The sequence below is a fragment of the Mesoplodon densirostris genome, chromosome 10, assembly GCF_025265405.1.
Source record: "Mesoplodon densirostris isolate mMesDen1 chromosome 10, mMesDen1 primary haplotype, whole genome shotgun sequence".
Taxonomy (NCBI): Eukaryota; Metazoa; Chordata; class Mammalia; order Artiodactyla; family Ziphiidae; genus Mesoplodon; species Mesoplodon densirostris.
Window position 1 is genome coordinate 87282465 of NC_082670.1, and position 15818 is coordinate 87298282.

Consider the following 15818-nt stretch of genomic DNA (forward strand, 5'->3'; position numbering starts at 1 on the left):
TGCACAAAACATTCTCTAGCAAGGACCACTTTGAGTATGACTTGATAGGTATAGCTCTTTGGGAGTTCAGTATTCATAGCCATGATTTGATATTATTCCAACACACCTGTAAGTAGTTAAGAATAGCGTATGATGGGCTTCCCTGGTTGCGCAGTGGTTGGGAGTCCGCCTGCCGATGCGGGGGACACGGGTTCATGCCCCGGTCCGGGAGGATCCCGCGTGCCGCGGAGCGGCTGGGTCCGTGGGCCATGGACGCTGAGCCTGCACGTCCGGAGCCTGTGCTCCATAGCGGGAGAGGCCACAACGGTGAGAGGTCCACGTACCGCAAAAAAAAAAAAAAAAAAAAAAAAGAATAGCGTATGTTCAGACGCACAAAGAGCTATGTACAGGCAGTTCTTGTGGTGATGCAAAGAAGCAAATTAACATAATTTAAAAGGTTTTCATTGGCAAATGGCCTTTTGCAGACTAGTCAATTTTCACAGGGTTTAAAATGCAAAGGTCAAAGATCATATTTCCTATTTATTCATGTTTCACTTTAATGCCTAAATCTGCCTTTCCCAGGTTTGGAAACAATCATCTGTGCTGTCATTTTGAGGGTAATATATATAGAGAAGGGGTTGGCAAGCTTTTTCTGTGAAGGGCCAACAAGTAAATATTCTAGGGCCAGAAAATTTCTATCACAGCTACTTAACTCTGCTAGTGTAGCATGAAAGCAACTATAGACAAAATGCAAATAAATGGCATGGCTGTGTGTCAATAAAACTTTATTTACTAAATAGTCCCTCGGGCCTTAATTTGCCAACTCCAGATCTAGAAGGATATGGAAGAACATAGCCTTTCTTGCTCTTCCTCACAATGTTTATTTTTTTATCACTATTATATGATTTTTCATTTATTTTAATTATTTGAACATATATTGTATCCTGCAAATAATCAGATTTTTAAATATTTAATTTAGAAATGTCAAAACATAATTTTTCCTCTCATTTTATTAAAACCTTGAATAAAAATAAAATAATTCTTTAGGATGATAATCTTTTTTCTTGCTGAAAGCAAACTGAGAGGGATGGACATAGCATATAAACTGTAAAATAACTAACTAAAAGTGATTCACAGATCCAGTCAGGTCATTTAAAATTTCCTGGCTATTTTACTAATTCATGAGTTGAATTACAACTTAAATAGAAAACTAAAACTGAGCAAAGTGCCTCAACGCCATTACTTCTTATGTGGACATTACTGTTCAAGACAAATAAATCAAAGTCAAATATTTAGATGATTCAAGCAGCATCTATTCAAAAAACCTGGTAACCTGTATGCATGGGTAAGAATGGACTCCAAAGAAATGGTGAGAAATTAATAGAATAAAATCATGACATTTCAGAGTTGGAACAGTCCTTACAGAACAATTGGTTCAACATCTTTGCTCTATGGTTGATGACTGTGGTTATCATCTTTTATTTTTCTTTTCCAGAAAACACTGCTTCTTCTTATTTGGATACCCAATTTCCTTATGGAATTACCTCTCCATTTCTTACTCTCAGCTCTGGTAGTTTGGGTGAGGGTGGTCTCGTTCTCAGGCCAACAAGTGGGTATTTAACCCAGTCTGGACTCATCAGAGCCCTGTAAACTCCTGGCCAGAGGACTGGTTCAGGGATAGGTTCCTGACCTAAAGTTGATCATCTCAATTCTGGAATGTGTCTTAGAATTACCAGGAGAGAACCAACCTCACCTTCCTCCCTTCTCTTCCTTCTTCCCTTCCTTCCCTCCCTCCCCTCCTTCTTTCTTTCCTACCTTTCCTCTCTTCCTTCCTTCCTCCCTCCCTCCCTTCCTTCCTTCCTTCCTCCCTCCCTCTCTTCTCTCTCTCCCCCTCTCCTTCTCCCTCTCCCTCCCACCCTCCTTTTCTTCCATCCTTTACTCTTTCTTGCCCCCTGCCCCACTCCTTCTCCCTTAGGGATGCTAAGCTTGAGAATATGTACCTGGGATGGCCAGCAGCCATTTTGCACCTTGTGGAAATGGGCTGCCTGAGAATGAAACCAACACAGAGACAAGCTGGTATGAGATGCAGAGTTCACGTTCTGAGGCTCTGAGTTTCCAGATCTAGCCTTAACTGTAACCCAAAACATCTGCCTTTTGTAATTACAAGAACAAATAGTAATTACATAATTACTATTTCTTTTTTTTTAAAGAAAGTGTTTTTCTTAAGCTTGTGTTGGTTTTGTGCCACTACAAGAGAATCTATACAAATATGAGAGATTATTCAACCCAAAGAAGTGAATGTTGGTAAGTGAAAGGGTCAGGACTTTAATCTCCTCTAAATCTGATGCTGGTTCTAGGAGATAGACATGGTAGACTAGCAAATCCATTAAAATCTTATGTGCAAAGCAGTTTGGGTAAAAAAGTGTGTACTACTTTTCAAGCTTCTTGGATACTGAGTACCGTGTTTACACTGTCACCTCCTTTCATGGATATTCTTGCTTAGGATAGGGCCAAGTTTAACAAACACTAATCAAATTTAAAGGAAATTATTTTTCACCCTTACATATAGTACAGCTGAGACAAAGACTCGAAGGGGACACCAGAAGGTCAGAAAATGTAGGGCACCCTGGAGGAGGTAATGTATGGACTTCAGATCCACAACCAACACCAAGTGCCCCCACTTCTACTCTGTATTCAGTATAGCTGTGGCTACACACACACCAGAAATTCATTCCATAAAAATTTATGGAAGCTATACTGTGCTGAGCAACAGGGATACTATGCAAGCAACATAAACTCAATACTTTGAGCTTCCAAGAAAATAAAGCTTCCCACTTATTTGAAAATAAAGGGCTATTTGCTTGTTATTAACCCTGTTATAAAATAATCACATGAATGATTTAATTTCTTTATCCCCTCCTCCAAACTGTATTGATTAGAAACATCAATATGTACAGCCATGTGAACACAAGCTTTTACAACGGGCCAAAGAGTCAAATATGTAGTTTTTGTCTAAATGACAGAGTATACATTATTTCTTTTACAATACTAACTAGTTAATCTATCAAAAACCAAAACACACTTAAAAAGACACTGTTAATATTTTTTATGTATTGCATAACAATTAAGAAAGGACATAAGACTGATCTATCAAATGAGCTCTTTCTCCACGGCAAATATGGATCTATAAAATAATGACCTTTAAACTTTTGTCCAGATATGAAATTTATGAGAACAATGTAAAAACTGGTTAAAAAAAAAAAAGACCAACGAAAAGGTTTGGTCTGTGACACATTTGTACATTGAGAAGAAAACTGTTAATGTTGGCACCTGAGCCTCATATATGGGAGGAGGTTATGTCTGTATATTTCCTTATGCAAACTGAGGTCACATTTTAACCTATTAGACATCTGTGGCACTTACCTGGGCTTCTGGTGTGTATATAATGTTCATTATTTCATTAAATAATCTCTTAACAGATATGGTTGCTGATAAAGTTGAGTAGAACTGGAATAATCCTGGGACAACCCAAATTTTCTAACTTTGGAGATATGCCTAACATACTAAGGCTAGTGTCTTAGTAAAAGAAAAAAATTGTTTGAGGAATAAAATTGATTAAAATAAGAAACACAGATATTAGAGTTTACAAAACAGAGGATTTTATTTGAATTTCTGTACAGATAAAAATTTACCAAAATTTAAACAAAAACCTAAATCACATTCCCACCATAAAAATGGACGCTGAAAAAGCCACATTCTCCCAATTACATTTTTCCAGGTGGTAGATTCTGAGGGAAAATGGGAGGGGAGAGAAGACAGAGACACTCACAGCGTAATTTAATTTTCAGTGTTATCTCATCTTGAAATGAGAGTCAGAGATTTCCATAAGAATCAACCTTCTTCAGTTTTGATATTAAAAGGGAAACTTCTACTCCAAACTCACAAATAAGGCTTCTGGTTTTATTTTTAGTGTGAGGTAAACAGTATATTCAATATTAAGGCAAATGGTAGGATACATGTATGGGGTACTGACTGCAGATCTTTCATTGTAAAATATATTTTGTAATATTTATGGATTTTCTAAACATGTTGGAGTTGGAAATTGTAAAAACTGTTGCAGTTTATAACACCTATTTGTTTCAATGTCTTAGCTGCACCTTTTGGTGGTAAAACTGTTAAATGTAATCTTGTCTGATTTTTTTTTACAGCCTGTGATTTATTTATTTATTTATTTATTTTATTACACAGGACGAAATGTTCACCAAAATTGTTGTAAATGAACCAGGGCCTGATCTCACATGCACACTGGTTGGCTACATAGACTGCTCCCCAAAGTTGGCAAAATAATGCCTACCGAGCTAGCTCACCATGACAGGGAAGTATTAGAATGCAGGGCATTAATTTAATGAAGACTATAAGGGAAATCAGATTATTTAGGCTGTCTAGATATTCAAGAAAATACAGATTGGAGTTTTTTATACAGTGATTCTTGCTCCTCCCTTCCCCATTTTTTCCCCAGTGGGATAACCATTTTCTTCACAGTGATGAGAGAACCATTGCTTTTTATGGGTAAATGCGCTTCTTCTTCCAAGGGATCAGGACAAAGACATCACTTCTGAGCCACGCTGGCCACAGCTTTCTTGGCTGCATCCTCCAGGTCGGCGGCCGAAGTAATGGGGAGTCCGCTGTTACTGAGAATGTTCTGGGCCTCATGGACATTGGTTCCTGGAAGGGGGTGGGGGGATGGTGTACAGTCACTGAGATGGAACTGGAGGTGGTGCCCCAGGAAGTTTCGTACAATCTGAAATCATGGAATGCCCGAGTCTCCTAACACCATTTAATTACAACTCAGTTCAGCTTTTTATGATCCAGATCTGGCTATTTAGATACATCCAGATGACAAACTTATTTTTTTCCTCTTTTCACCTCAAATTCCTGGCATTAAAAAAGATACTGCCTATATTTTCTCTGGCATTTAAAAAAAATGGAAATATGAGGTTCTTAGAAGACTGTGAACAAAGAAAGATTAACAACATCTTGTTCAACTAGTTTGAAAGAGGAAAATATTCTGAAATGGATTTATCCCTTGATTGAATAGTCTGAATACGAAATCTAAAGAAAAAGTTATGTACAAAAAATGAGCAAGAGAATGGTAAATCAAGGCGTTGGGATGGTATGGAGTACTGGCAGTAATACATGAGGATGCTCAGGACTAATCTATCTGTGGCTTTTCACCAGGAAGTAAATTAAATTCAGGTTCTAATCAATGTCATTGGTGGGAAAGATGATGTGACAAGATCTGTATCAAGTGATGGTCCAGTTAGAAGAAAAGATGAAAGATAGGACTTGCAAGAGGCTCATGGACATTTTTTACTGATAGAAGCTGAAATTTCTGCTGATAATCCACACTCAAGTGGACTTAATGTGGTTTTGGCCCATTCCAGAAGTCTTTTGTCTTAATGATCTCTTGAAATGAAGGGTCTGAGTTGTGACCTAATCTGAGATCTGAAGTTCAGAGAATCTGCCCACCTAAGGCCATGAATCCACTGCTTGGAGACAATGACAGTATTCAATGGGTCCATTTATGCTTCTTCCCCACTCTATATAACAAAAAGTTCAGATGCCATGAAAATGAACATTGTAGCCTCTGATGATGTCTCTTGGCCATTCCTTGTGGATCTGTAGCATTTGCGGGCCAAGCTACCCAAATGTGTTTGATGAATATTTAACATGCGAAATGCTTTTCTCTTCTTTCAGTGTGAACAAGCCCCTGGGAGAAATGTGATAAAATTTAAGTGTCTTAACGAAACATCTCACCTTACATCATCTCCCGTGCTTTCATCTAGTTAGCAAGACAGAGCCCATTTATAAACAAAGACCTTGAAATATAGGCCTTGGAGGACCTCAGAGTATAAATTAAAAGGAGATGCTCGGTCAGCATGTTTCATACAAAAAGGCAAAGGCCAAGTTAAGGAGGAGCAGATGAGGTGAGAATGTGGTGCAGTGTTGACTTTCCCGGGACCCTGGGTCCACCAGAGCCATGGTGAAGGGGACACTGGGCACTGTGTCTTCGGGTCAAGGCTGACTCACTGCAACTTTACACAGGAATCTGACCAATGGCCTCTAGGGCAAGCAAGAACTTGAAAGGTAGGGAAGTTGTTACCTAAAATCCCCAGCCACCCATCCTGGCTGGCCACTCTATTAGTTGCATAATTTGGGGCAAACCATTTAACTCCTTTGCACCTCAACTTCTTTATCTCCAGACATAACATTGTGACCATCTTCTTCATAATTAATACTGATTAAGCACTTGCATACCAGTGCAATGCTAATCTTGCACACCAGATATAATGCTAAGTGACTTACATGGGGCATATGAAAACTTTACAATGACTATGAATAAATCCCATTGTCCCTGTTTCACAGATGAGATAACTGAGGCACAGAGAGGTTCACAGGGGAACTTCTCCATAGTCACACAGGTTGTAAGAGGCAGAGATGGTACTTGAATCCTGCTCTCTTTAATTATGTTCTAACGACATGCTGGTCTGTTTCCCTGTCTTCAAAATGAGGTAATAATGCTGGTAGCACAGGTTGCCAGGAGAAGCAAATGAAATAACACACGTGAAAGCATTTTGTAAAAGACAAAGTCTCTGTGGCAGTCATGGCTGGCTGTCTTCCAAAGATCCATGCTCCTCTGCTACGGCGGGGAGAGCTACTGCTGGGAAGTGGCTGCCCGAACAGGAACTGCGTTTCCCGGGTCCCCTCGCAGACGGGAGGCTCATGTGACTGAGTTTTGGCCAATACACTGTGAGCAGAAATGAAAAACATGCCCATAACATCTCCATTGGTACTCTCTATATTCCCTCTCTCTTGGTTTTCCTTGTCTGTCTTCTGGAATGCTGTCAGCTAAGACAACCTTGGAAGACACTTTTTTCAGATGACAACGACTCCCTCAGCGCGGATGCTTGAGTAACCCTGTAGAGCACAGCACCTGGCTCACTCACCCTCTGACTTTATATGAATGAGAAAGAAACTTCTAGTATGTTGCCTCTGACATTTCAGCACATACTGTTGTTACGGGAGTGAGCATTACTTTAACTAATATACTACTTTGTAAGGGTGGGAGGCAGCTTCTAAAATGGCTCCCAAATGATTGATCCCGACTTCTTGGTGCTCACGCCCCTTGAGTGTGGGCTGGAGCCAGTGACCTGCCTCTAATGAACGAGAATATAGCAAAAGTAATGGAAGGTCACTTCGGAGATGAAGTCCACTTTCTGTGTGTTCACTCTGACGAAGCCAACTTCCACGCTGTGGGCGATGGGCTGCTCTATGGAGAAGCTCACGAGGCAAGGAACTCAGGGTAGCCTCCAGCCAAAAGCCAAGGAGGAACTGAGGGCTTCATTCCAACAACCCATGAGGAGCTGCATCCTGTCAACAACCATGTGAGTGTGCCTGGAGGCGACCCTCCCCAAGGCAGGCTGCGACAGGACCCCAGGCTGCAACAATGTGATTGTACTTGTGACAGACCTTGAGTCAGAGGACCCAGCTAAGCCAGCCCTGGATTCCCTACCACAGAAACTTCGAGATGATCAATGTTCCTTAGGTTAATCAGCTAAATTTCGGGGCAATTTGTTTCACACAGATGCAGATGTGAAGATTTATTATTTCATTAAGAACAACCTCAGTATGCATTTTGATTCATTTGGTAAAGTTTCAGCCAAGGTCCCAGAGGTTGAAAAGTAGGACAGAGGGGCTTCCCTGGTGGCGCAGTGGTTGAGAGTCTGCCTGCCGATGCAGGGGACACAGGTTCGTGCCCCAGTCCGGGAGGATCCCACATGCCATGGAGTGGCTGGGTCCCTGAGCCATGGTCGCTGAGCCTGCGCGTCTGGAGCCTGTGCTCCGCAACGGGAGAGGCCACAGCAGTGAGAGGCCCGTGTACCGCGAAAAAAAAAAAAAGTAGGACAGAGGATCACGCTGTGGGAGGTGCTGGGTACCAAGCTAAGGGATTCCAACATTAACCTGTAGGCAGCGCTTTCATGCAGTAGTGACGCAGCGTGAATCAAAGTCCTGACAGACACAGAATCGAATCAGTCTTTGCACCAGGAGGTCAATGCAAGTTAAATATGGAAATGTTTATCTCCTTCAACAGAGACATGGACTAGCACTCACTCTCCACCTGGCCTCCAACCTGCCAGGGAAGAAATCTATGTTAAGATACAAAAGGCTCTTCTCCCTCTCCCTTTCTCAATACACAGCTCCCAAGATCCCCATGCATCACCCCAAGAGGCAGTCTCACCTGCCTGAACATTCCTCACCTTCGAATCTACCTTTCCTCCATGTGATTCCTCCTGTGGGTACAGGTCCCACCCATGCCTGCCAAGCACTGTCTAACTGGACTGAATTAGCTGTGCTAGTAGTAGCCATAATAATAAAAAAGCAATAACAGCAGCTATCACTTAGCATGGGTCACACATTGTTCTGGGGTTCTAAGTACACTAGCTCCTTTGTTCTTCAGTAGCAATTCTGAGATAGCTTCTATTATTATCTTCCTTTTATAGAGGAGAGGACTGAGGCACAAAAAAGTTAAAGGCTAGTCTAGCGAGCATGGCTAATAATAGTAAGCAGTGCAATGAGCATTCAACAATGCTTGAAACATCCACGCTATACTTGAATAAGTCCTTCTTATGATTTTGTAAATATGTGTCATCATCATCATAACAACAATAAAAAAAATCTCTGATTTACAAAGTCCTCCCACATTACTTTATTTGACCCTTACAAGGACTCTGTAAGTTCGATGTTTCTAAATGAACTTGTGAGTTGGGTGTTTATAAATCAGTTTTTTGTTTTTTTTTTTTAAGCCAAGAGCACTGAGGCTTAGTGACTGATTGGCAGGATTTGGTTTCAAAATCCTTTGCTTTTCAGACTCTATTTTGATTTCCTGGTGACTCCTGTTTGACATTTAAAACACACAGCACTTTCCCATGCATGAGATCATCTGAACCTCAGTGAGGCTATAAGTTATTTAAGAACAAGGAACACATACAACTAGGATGTCTCCTCTTTCCAATCTCCCCTTCTGGCTAAACCTTCCATCCCCACTGTCCCCTGCTCTATGAGGGACCTCGGGATATTCTCTGTTCCAAGGCGGACCTTGATTGTTCCCAAGACACTGACTGCACCTGATCGAAGGGTGGTCCAAACACAGACCATGGTCATTAGCTTGTCCAATTAGATTCGCTCTCCAGAGAATCTCAATGAGTAGTTTCCATGAAATAGAAAGTAGTAGCATGAAAAGGACTTACCAGCCACAAGTAAGCAGATAAGAGAAAGGCTGTGCAAATACTCAGAGGGTAAAAAAGTCAAGTGAAGAGACAAGTGCTAGAATGATGTTCCTGAGGTCTGCCTCCAAGTAGGACCCTCCTCTTCCTGAGGGCCAACTTTATTATGGTTCCTGCACACTGAAAGAGCTGTTTGTTCATGTTTAGCTGAGTTCCTTCCCATGTGTATGGTTGAAATAAGCTCCTGATCACTATTTGGGGGGAGGGATAAATGGATTGATATAACCAACTAACCAGTTCCTTAATTAATCCCCTCTTCAGCACTCAACTTAGCACCAGATATTCCCAAGGGGGAAAATGACTGACAAAAGAAATCTGTGAACCTACAGACAAGCTGCGGCTTTGGCCTGCTGTGCCCTCCAACTGGAGCTCTGTTGCCCTCTCTGCTGGGCAGACACCATACGTCCATGAGCTACCTGTTTAAATGACATTTCTTTGGGGATGCCTTCTTGTCACCACATCCCAACCCCCAATCCAGCGTAGGGGATTGTAAAATGAGCTTCTAGAATACTCTGTACATCTAAAACCACAGCACTATTTGGACTGCTTATTGATGTTGCTCTTGTCCCCACTAAGCATACGCTTCATGAGGGCTGCCACTTGGTCAGCCTTGCTCACTACGTACCTCCAGGCTCAGCACAGTATCCCACATGCAGGATGTGTCTGTAGATGGACTGAATAACTACAGATGGGCTCATCCATACAAAGTGTGCTTGAGGCGGCAGCAAGTGTGGGTGAGTCCTCTTCTGATCACCTTGCTGACCCAACACCCCCAAGTAACACTTTTTCAGGGGGTTGAAATCAAAACCCCAAATGGCCTGAGAGAAAATGAGGAGGGTTGCTCCTGAGCTTTCTCTAAGTTCTCAGGGGCTTCTGTCGTGGCCTCTTTCTCTATGAAGGTCCATGTATTAACTGGCTGTACTGAGTGCCCTTGAGGGAGGACTCCAAGCTGCTGCCACTGCTGGCCGCCCAGGCACAAGAGGCTGCTGTGCTCAAGGTTAACAACCAGCCAGCGGGGCCAGGGTAAGAGAGGGCGGGGCAGCGCCACACAAACACACGGCCCTTCTGTCCCTCCAGCTACTCCTGCAGGGCCATATCAAAATGCCTAATCGCTTCACCATTCCAGGATCCACTAAAGTGAATTTTAATTATACTTGCAGTTACACTTTAATTACAGCCTTAATTATTAAACACATACTAGGCATGCTCAGAACCAAGCAGTTTTGGAAGAGAACCTCGCCCTGAAATATGAAGCTCGGGCACAGGAGTATGAGGAGGAAGGGGGTACACACAGAGGGGCCTTGGTCAGATGCAAATTTGTCACGTGAGGTGTGTGTGTGTGTGTCAGAAACAGAGGCAGGAAAGAGAGAAGCACACACAGACAGAGACCAGATGAGACAGAAGGCATGGCAGAGCCCGAGGCAGGAGAGTCGAAAAGAAAGAAACAGAAAGAGAGGCAGGAGACAGACACAAAGAGAGACAAGAGAGACAGAGAGGGAGAAAGGGAAAGAGACAAAAAAAAAAAAAAAGAGAGAGAGAGAGAGAGAGAGAGGCAGAAGGGATGAAAGAGGAGACTAGAGATGGTGACAACTAAGAGAATGAGAGACAAAGAGTCAAACAGAGAGTGAGGGGAAAACAAGTGAGGTTGCCAAGTCCCTTCTGCAGCAGCCCTACCCTGACCCTGCCAGCATCTCCCTTCCCGCACCCTGATTGGTTTCTGCTCGGCTGGCAGGGCTAGGGACAGGCCAGGGAGAAGCAAAGCCAGGGCAGGCCCTGCTGCCCACGGACCCTGCCTTGCAGAGGAATTACAAGTCGCTTCCTGGTTCCTGTGGAGAGTGCAGCTGGAAGGGGAAGTGGGGATGCACAGAGAAGAGGGTTAGAAAGAAAAACAGCAGTCATTGAAATGAGGTCATTGGAAAAGAAAAGAGGAACAGAGGGAACCTTGCTCGTTTGCGGATTCCTTTTGTTAATGATAGTATGTGAGCATTTCAGGTTAGTTTCTTCTTGATTCACCAAGTGGCTGACATCTCCCATTCCCTCCCCAGTCTTTATTTCTAAATAAAAACCATCATAGCTGCTTTAAACTGTGACACAGAATCAAGAGTTCCAAACAGACTGTGAGTCCTCTTATGCCTGTGCACCAATTACAAAGGAAATTGATCTCTTCCCCACATTTAAACTGCACTGCTGACATGCTCTAATATTTATTAAATGCTGCATTGCTTTTTAATGAGGCTGAAGGACAACACTTTTAATAACCACCTATAGAGTTAACTGATCAACTCATGCTGGTCAAACTTTAGGCATTTCTTAATATCTGCCTGTTGAAAGCCACTCAGCTAAATCATTACCTACCAACTGCATGCCTTAAAAACAGCAATACATAGAGAGTCAAAGGAGACAGATTTTAAAATGAAATCTTGCTCTATTGGTAGAGGATATTATAAAAAGAATAACAATAATTATTAAAATCTTTAAAAATTCTCCACCTCTTCTGCATGATTTACCACTGACTTCCTGCCACTGGGTGGAGCGAGAGAGCTGTATACAGAGATGCCAGGTTAATTTATCAGAATTTGTTCTTTGCTTTCATTACGTGGAGAGAAGACAACAGTAGTGGATACAAATTACAGGGCTTTGTTCAAAAGGTGCAGCCCCTCCCTGCCACTCAGGCCAGCTTTTTATCACAGGGCTGTGAAGAAAACCACTCTCTAGTCAAAGGGTATAGAAGCTGTCTTTTTAAAAGTATTATATTATTATATTAATAGGAATTCAGCTTTTTATAAAAGAATACAATAGTTAGCACTTATTCAGGATATACTAGGTATAATAAATATTTTTTGGACAAGTGACTAAAGGGGTTCACAAGTGTCCTATCAGTTGAATCTTGACAGCAACCCTAAAGTTGACATCATTTTTATCCCCACTTTACAGATGAGGCGACCGAGGCACCGGGAGGCTTAGGAACTTGCCCAACATGCCCCAGCAAATCACAGGTTGAACCAGGACTAGAACCCAGGTTTGTCTGACTGTAAAACCACATGACAACCACACAGCCTTGGCCTTTTAGTGCTAGAAGGAATCCCAGGGCTCCTTTAGGATAAGTCTCTTGTTCTCACTAGAGGAAACTGAGGTCCAGACATGTGAGATAATTTGTTCAGTCAAACAACCAGTGAACCATGACGTATCTGACTCTCCAGCTGGTGCTGGCAGGGCTAGCAAATTATGGCCTGGGGGACAAACCCAGCTTGCTGCCTCTTTTTGTACCACCTGGGAACCAAGAATAGTTTTTACATTTTTTAAACAGTTGGGGAAAAAATCAGAATAATATTTTGTGATACATGAAAATTACATGAAATTCAAATTTCAGTGTCCATAAATAAAGTTTCAGTGGAACACAGCCAAAGTGATTCATTTACAGATTGTCGACGGCTGCTTTTGCGCTACAGTGGCAGAGCTGAGGACTTGTGACAGAAACAGCATGGCTCATAAATCCTAAAATATTTCGACCTCTGCTTTGAGTAACTGAGTCTTTTTTTCCCTCCCCCTGGGATAGGAGAGGTCAGTGGAAGCAAACCAAATTCTATAAAGCAGCAGATTCCTCCTCAAATGTTCACAGTCCCTGTGCCCTTGATCCTCCTCCATTATTCTTTCAAGTGACAATCAGATAGAGGAGGTCCATTTTCTTGGTGACACGTAAATTTAGAAAGCTTATCACATCTCTTGTGTCTTGTTATTATACTGTCGGAAATGGAATAATTCATTGAGGATGAGAGGCAAAGCTCCTGCTGCATCAGTGGCCCTCATTCATCTGCGATAATGGGCATCTTACATCTGGCACCTTGCAGGCAGCCAGTGGAGTCCATCCATATGGAATCAGTTGAGTTGTGGACAAGAGCTCAGATAAAAATGACAGCTGACATTTATTGAGCCAGGGATCATTCTAGGTTATTTTAAAACTAATCTGCTCCTTACAATAACCCTGTGAGGCTGCCATATTTTTATTCCCATTTCACAGATGAGGAAGCTGAGATTTAAACTTTGCTCTGTTACCAACTAGCTGAGCAACCTGGGAAAGTTACTGCAGCTGGATGAGTATCTTACTGAAATACCTTGTATCACATTTTATAAAAATTGAAGATAGCATAAGATAGCCTGTGGGGCTGTATCATGCACACCTACTTGCCTCAATGATTTCTTCTCCCTTGGTAAGAAAAAACCGAATGCCCGGGGTGTGAGTTGTGACAGGCATTCCTATGATGACAGCAGGAGATGGCAGGAAGTGGAATGCCAGGTTTTTTATAACATTTCCATGAATGGTGTGTATGCGCTTATGATCACAGAAGCAGGTTTAGGATGAAGTCTGACATATAATTGTTGAGGGCTTATGACAGGTACCTATGCTCTTGCTTTCAACTATATGAACTCTCAAAAAAGTAACACAGATATTAATGCAAACCAAAGGTACAGGAGCCTTAATGTTAAATAAAATGGGAGGAACCCTCTGGCAAGTAGGGCACTTTACAGTTCTGCACCTGCTGGGATAGACTGTTCTTATAAAGAAGGAACATTCCTACAGATGCCCTTATCTATCTGCATGTGGACTTCCCTTTCACACCTTCTTTGAGTCTACCTCGTGGCTTTCGATCCATGTATTGATATATTCTAATTTAAGGTGATTGCAGGAATTTTCACAGGTAATTTCGGTGGTGTGAGACTTCTGTCTGAAGTGCTGGCTTTGGAACGCCACTGCTGCCTAAGAAGGGACGTGACTGGATCACTGCGCAGGCTCTGAATGTATCTGGGAGAAATAGTTTCCTGAGTAGACGTCATTGCTAATATTTTCCTGAGAAGAAGTTAGATTTGGAGAGCTTAATATTGCCTGTCAAATGCTTTGTTGGCTCCTAACGACGTCTTTCAGAGCTGAGGATGGAGGGAGATTTAGACACTGGTACCATGGGAAGTTTCCAGAGTTATAGATCTTCTAGTTCTAGATCTTGGTCTCTTCTCTACACCAGGCAACAAACTATGCCCCACTGTTTGCTTTCGTGAAATAAGATTTACTGTGGCACCACCATGCCCATTCCTTTCTGTACTGTCTATGCTGCTTTGGCACCACGATGGCAGAGCTGAGTTACTGAGACAGGGAATACATGGCTCACAAAGCCTAAAATCTGGCCGTTTACAGAAAAAGTCTGCAGACCCTTCTGCTGCACCATCCAAATTTGTGGCCCTGTGGCCCAGCCTCATTTGGTGCTTCTCCAGCTTGAAGCTCCCACTTCCTACTTCTGATGCAGGGGCAGCTGTATTTCCAGGGATGGAAGTCCCACCTATGCTCTCTTTGAATCAACAGTGGCCACTAGCTGGCTCAAGGGCCTTCACTCTCCTTACCCACATCAGTAACGATCAGAGAACTCTTTTCTGCTGAGCTGGGATATAGTCTCAGAATCTTTCTTGGCACAGACTGCAGGCAGCCACTGCTAATAAAGAGAAGGTGGCGTGAGATGAAAGCTATCTGTCTTCCCTGTTCTAAAACATTCCATGAGAAAGTTAGTCTCTCTGCTTAGGTAACTCTGCCTCCAGACAGCCTCAAGGTGGCGCTCTCTGGGAGAGGCTTATTACACCTGTCACCTGTAAAACAGCACAGACTGAATCTGCTTCAGTCTCTTCCCTGATAGCAATGTTTCTCTCTCTCTCTCTCTCTCTCTCTCTCTCTCTCTCACTGATGGCTGATCAAATATGACTTTCAAGGGTTACATAAGGAAACTGAGGCATGAAGAAATGAACTCACTGGTCACAGAGAAAATACTCAGGGAGCAGATGGTGGTATTGTGAGGTCATAAGCAGAATGCAGGATATGCCAGTCCCCATACCTGCCATGTTCCTTGTTAAAGTGCTCCACCCCCAGCTTCTGCTCAGGAAATCAACTTTGGGCTCTTGTTTTTGAAGAGATGTCCATTACTTAGACTGGGGTGGGCACCTGACCAAAAGGCAGCCCACTCCCAAGGAGACTAATGACCTGTAATGTACCTGAGGGGGCGTTTCCTTCCATGTGGAGGGGCAGTCATTGGCATAATATGCCTTGTCTCTTCCTCGACTCTCACTGGCTCCACGGCGGCAGTGGAGAGCCTTATCCGGCTGAACTATATGAAAGGAGGAAGTCGGCACGTGCAGCCCAGCCCCTCCCTCTGCCTTTCCTTTGACACGCTGCTCACAGTGAGCCCAGGTCATCCCCTGCCCCGCGGTGGGAGACCTGCCCAAGGCCAGCAGTGGCCATGAATGGCTGTGCAGAGCTGCCTAATTCTGGGGCTCAGAGTAAGAAAGCTCACTGTTAGTATATAGTAAGGTACCTCCTTCAACTTCTTTGTTAGTAATGAAGGTGATATTTTGGTTTCCTTAGTCTTTTTTCCTATTTCTCACCAGGATCATAACCCAGATGGGGAAGAATCTGTTGGGTCCCCTCAAAGACCCCAACAACACGGCCTAGTTGGATGG

The 15818-nt window shown here is 42.8% G+C and overlaps 1 protein-coding gene across 2 annotated transcripts in view; it reads right to left on the minus strand.

Moving 5' to 3' along the window:
- Nucleotides 1-3621: 3621 nt before the first annotated feature.
- Nucleotides 3622-15818, minus strand: part of SUCLG2 (succinate-CoA ligase GDP-forming subunit beta) — a 255795-nt gene continuing 243598 nt past the window's right edge. The window contains exon 11 of one of the 2 annotated variants that reach the window (XM_060110702.1): nucleotides 3622-4704. In XM_060110702.1, the coding sequence (XP_059966685.1) occupies nucleotides 4589-4704 (116 nt within the window). In that variant the 3' untranslated portion in view covers nucleotides 3622-4588. Of the gene's footprint in view, nucleotides 6788-15818 lie in introns of both variants that reach the window. The other variant, XM_060110701.1, reaches the window with a different exon arrangement.